Source organism: Oratosquilla oratoria, chromosome 40 (genome assembly GCF_046742065.1).
Source record: "Oratosquilla oratoria isolate Oo_2021 chromosome 40, ASM4674206v1, whole genome shotgun sequence".
NCBI lineage: Eukaryota > Metazoa > Arthropoda > Malacostraca > Stomatopoda > Squillidae > Oratosquilla > Oratosquilla oratoria.
The window spans coordinates 39,061,330-39,066,329 of record NC_134816.1 but is presented as its reverse complement, the minus strand read 5'-3'; the positions used below and the strand labels follow the sequence as shown (position 1 = coordinate 39,066,329).

Genomic DNA, 5,000 nt, shown 5'->3' with positions numbered 1-5,000 from the left:
GTACGCGTGTCGACTGAGAGAAGTGTGTGGGACCCAATGTCCTGTGACGCGTCGCCTCCTCCTTTGCTCCGAGTGTCGGGCGATCCTCCACTGGAGATGTACCGTAGATCAAACCTGACCAAAAAAAAAACCAGATCAACAAATATGAATAAAAATAAAAATCAGGGTATGATTAGGGGCCAAGGTTCGAATTCCCCTTTATCAATCTCATCCTTCTGGAAAATAGTCACGCACTATTCATTTTTTGATTAGAGATTGACATCCACTGGATCCCTTTCAACTTTTACTGTCCGTTCTGTCTACTGACTATCTACTGTTTATCTCTACCCCAAGAATAGAAGCACTGGTTACCGGGAAGAAAATACAGGAGCGACCCGTATTTCAAGAAGGAAATCAACAAGAAATGGTTTACCAACAGTGTGGATAACGAATGGGATAGACTTAGTAACCATGTAGTCAGCGCTGAAACAATTGGTTGTTTTAAGAAAAGGTTAGATAACTTTATGGATAAATGAAAGTTGGTAAGGGACATAGAACTGCCTAGTGTAGGTCATATGGTCTCTTGCAGTCTCCCCCATTCTTATGTTCTTGTGAGGACTTACTTCTTTTCCGCGTGGTAGTCCCGCGTCAGGTCTCGTTTGGGGTTGAAGAGGATTCCGTAGACGTCATCGCAGCGCGTGATCCAGACGGGCAGCGAAGGCGTTTTCAATCTCGACCCGACCTCCTGGTTCACCACGACCTCGCCGTTGCGGGACGTTTCCACACGACCCCACACCAGGAGCCCGATCTCTGCCCGGGTCAGGATCCCCGTCTGAGGACGACCCTGAAGGAATGCGAGACGTAAGAACGAGTCCTAAGTCACAGTGATACTAGGTCAGCTCGCTCTCGCGAGGAAGTGCAGCTTGTGAGGGTTGATACACAATGGATAGATTGATGTCTTGGGGTAGTGGTCATGTCATGAAGACAGTGAGACAGACATAACATGCGCAGTCATAGACAGGATTCATCCTGTGGTATCCCCCAGATGACGTCATCACTCTGATGCTCCGTAGTATATCCGGACACAAGTAACTCCTTAAATACCATAGAATTAAGTGTTTACCTTGAAAATAAGATTTCACCGTTTCACTTGCATTCTATTCCTTGATAGGTTAAACTATGGGTTTATATGTCAACTCGTTCAGTTTAAATTCAGTTCCAGCACTCGGTGTTTGAGACACTGTCGCCTGTGGCGACATCCGGTCAGTGTGACATCTCGTGTTCAACTGATCAGTATTGGCCTTGCAAGGCTCAGCATTTCGAAAAGTTCGTCTCTGCCCCGTGAGTTTACAACTCCTCCCCTGAGCAGACTGGCATGAGCCGTGGATGCAGAGTGAGCTGACTTAGTAATCGCCCCAGCTGGGAGAAACTAGTCGAAAGGCCAGAAGTGTAATCCTCTATGACAATGTTTTTCTTATACAAGTGAGACACACTACCAGCAGGGTACTTTCGCCCATGATGGTCACATGGCTCAACGCCGTTGCTATAGTAACACGTGTCACATGTTCTACTGCAGTCTGACTTACGATAGACGATTTCATTCAGGTGAGGGTCCCTCTACTTCCGCTCTTCAGTATCGAGAGTGATTTTGGAGCATACTCTTAGAATATTTCGCCAGCCCTGGCGAACGCTTTAAACAATTAGAAAATAGAATTTAACCTGGTTTTCTAGCTAGATTTACTTTGCTTACTCAATCTTCATAAAACTATTAATTAGTTTCATATGTGTAGCTAATGTAGTTGGTTAAATTCTACTTTTTATTGGTAGAGTGTTTTCTTCTGGGATTTCGAAAGAGTATTTGGGATTGCCAAGTACAGTAAATTAATCAAACATATGTTCCCTCGAATTTCACTAAATGGAAAAAACGCGGCCCCACAGCGGCTGGCAACGGTCTTCGGGCCTTCTTCCCACAGAGCTCTCCGGGAAGAAACTTAGGAGATTTGTCTGTGTTGTATCAATGGGGGACTCTTCTCATGTCACTGAGTGAAAATTGTAAAGGGATTAGTCGCCGGTTGTCAGTTATCCATGTGTGAAAAGGTGTAAGAAATACAGTTGAAGTTGACAGAGTCCGGAGACCGAGTGCCAGCCCCTCAGGTCTGCACCGCCTGATGGAAGTGACGAAGTTGACAGGTTTTGAAAATGGACAGGTTCGCTGCCCATCTAGCAGGGCCGCCACATAAGTACCCCGTCCTTGATATAAAGTCATTTGACAGGACAGAGAGGAACACCTTAGTGAGAGAACAACAACAAAGGACCACATACCATTCCCATGTCATCATATCGAATGCCATTGTGGAGGAAGGGCGTCGCGCGCCCCGTCAGGAGGAGCGTCAAGACGCAAGGGAGCGCCGCCCCTGTGGAAGTCGTCAGAGGCGTCACGTCCCCATGACGATCTTCTTCTATTCTGGTCGCAAAGGAAGGAAGGAAGGCGTCAATAACGAGAATACCAATGAAGACGTGTATTATATATGTGAATACATGGGTGCTCACAGGGAATGTAATGTGTACTTACACACAAACATACACACACATACACACACACACGCAGGCACGCACGCACGCACACGCACGCACGCACGCACGCACACACATACACCCACACGCACACCCACACACATATACATACACACGCTCTTTCTCTCTCAAACACACACACACACATATAAACACACACACACACACACACACACACACACACACACACACACACACACACACACACACACACACACACACACACACACACATATACATACACACGCTCTTTCTCTCTCAAACACACACACACACATAAACACACACACACACAAACACACACACACACACAAACACAAACGCACACACACACACACACACACACACACACACACACACACACACACACACACACACACACACACACACACACACACACACACACACACACACACACACACACACACACACACACACACACACAAACAGTTCTAACTTAATAAGTACAAAAACCATTCCCTTGTGTATATCCCCCCCCTCCAAGATGTCCATCTCAATCGACATGTAGTGTTCCTACTCAACTTCCACATATTTCTACATCACTTCAGTGCTCTTGTTACCGAGACGCCACTTGCTGCTCTACAGTAGTTACCTGTCGAGGCCTCTGGAGAGGAGGACGCTGTAGAGGAAGAGAAGAACGCCGTTTTCCGTCCCGGACAGGAACTGTGGAGTACAGTGAGCCAACATCAACGGTTTGGAAAAGTTACCATATCCTGCCATGCGATATGGAGTCATGGGTGGTGCGTTTTTTTTATTTAATCTATGTATTTGGTTATTCATCTATCTATACATTTATTTACTTGCTAATATATTTATTTACTTATTTATTTATTTGTTTATTTGTTTCCATCTATTTATTCATTTATTCAATTTTATGTCTAGTTGTTTACTTATTTGTTTAATTATCTATTTATTTGCTTGCTTGTTTTATTTATTTACTTTACGTTTATTCATTTATCTTCTTGCTTACGCATTTGTTTATATATTCATTATCTTTTTGCTTATCATTCTATTTATTCACTTATTCATTTTCTTATTTACTTTGACATTTATTGGCTATATTTATTCAACCACTGATTTCCCTATTTCATGCATTCATCCATTTATATATTCATTGAACTATGTATTTATTCATATGTTTATTTTTCATTTATCTATTTATTCAGTTATTTCTTATTCATTTATTCATTAATCTATCGACCAATTTATCTATACATTTATTCATTTTGCTGGTATAGAAGATAGTCATCGATTGAAAATGATAATTGACACCTGAATGAAAAGATTTTAGTCTTAATGAACTTATAACACAGATGCAAAGTACCCATACATACATTTCAAAAAGTATCGTACGGATATTTTTTGACCAACTAAAATGAAACATCAAATTAGGGATAATGAAATCAGAATTCCGAGGGACTTGTATCATATCGGGTGTGTGTGTGTGTGTGTGTGTGTGTGTGTGTGTGTATGTGTGTGTGTGTGTGTGTGTGTGTGTGTGTGTGTGTGTGTGTGTGTGTGTGTGTGTGTGTGTGTGTGTGTGTGTGTGTGTGTGTGTGTGTGTGTGTGTGTGTGTGTGTGTGTGTGTGTGTGTGCGTGCGCGCGCGCTTGAAGGTTCTAGAAACTCACCTCGAAAAGGTATTTCTTGATACTACAGGCGAGGTCTTCTTGCTTATTATACTCGAAGGTGTGGATCTGCAAAGAAATATTCGAAAATAATATTTTTTATTCTGAAGGCCCATCAGCTCTGAGGCACGGAGGTGGAATTTTTCATTTCTTATTTTTATAACTTATTTATTCATTTATTTATTTATTCTATTCAATTTTATCTTATTTCATTTTATCTTATTTGATTTATTTCATTTTATTATATTAAAATTAATTGTATTTTATTCTGTTTTTTTTTTTTTTTTTTTTTTTACTCGCCTACCCTTATACAAGGTGGGGAACATGATTGACACATTATTGCGGTGAAATGTATTTTATGACTTATTTACCACGACTTTCACAACTGTTTGAGTTAATTTTACTTTATCGCATCAAAAAAAAAATATATATATATTTGTTATTTTCAATATATTTTACAAATGTATTTATTCAGTTTCTGTTATACATAGAAATGGGAAACGGGTGACGAATTAACAAAAATAACTTAGCCCGTAGTCTAAGTGCTAAAACGAGATTAAATGAACTTAGTTATTCTTCAGTTACGAAAAGAAGCAAAGACAAGAAAACATCAAAGTCAAAACTATCAAACCCGATTCGCATAAGATTCGCATAAGATTAGCAAAATTCGCATAAGATTAGCACAAGTTTGCATAGAATTTTCATAGGATATAAAGTTTGCATAAGTTTGTCTAAGATCCGCGTAAGATTCGCATGATATTCGCATAAGGCTCGTATAAGATTTGCATAAGTTCCGCATA

General features: G+C 40.8%; 1 protein-coding gene across 1 annotated transcript in view; it reads right to left on the bottom strand.

Annotated features, from left to right (window-relative positions):
- The window catches only part of LOC143020795 (inactive ubiquitin carboxyl-terminal hydrolase MINDY-4B-like), an 82,834-nt gene that overhangs the window by 2,018 nt on the left and 75,816 nt on the right, over nucleotides 1-5,000 (bottom strand). The window contains exons 6-10 of the mRNA XM_076177553.1: nucleotides 4,204-4,269; nucleotides 3,167-3,237; nucleotides 2,302-2,443; nucleotides 603-823; nucleotides 1-114 (exon numbers count right to left, since the gene is read on the bottom strand). The exon at nucleotides 1-114 is cut by the window's left edge and continues 66 nt beyond it. Coding sequence (XP_076033668.1) covers nucleotides 1-114; nucleotides 603-823; nucleotides 2,302-2,443; nucleotides 3,167-3,237; nucleotides 4,204-4,269 — 614 coding nt within the window. The remainder of the gene's footprint in view (nucleotides 115-602; nucleotides 824-2,301; nucleotides 2,444-3,166; nucleotides 3,238-4,203; nucleotides 4,270-5,000) is intronic.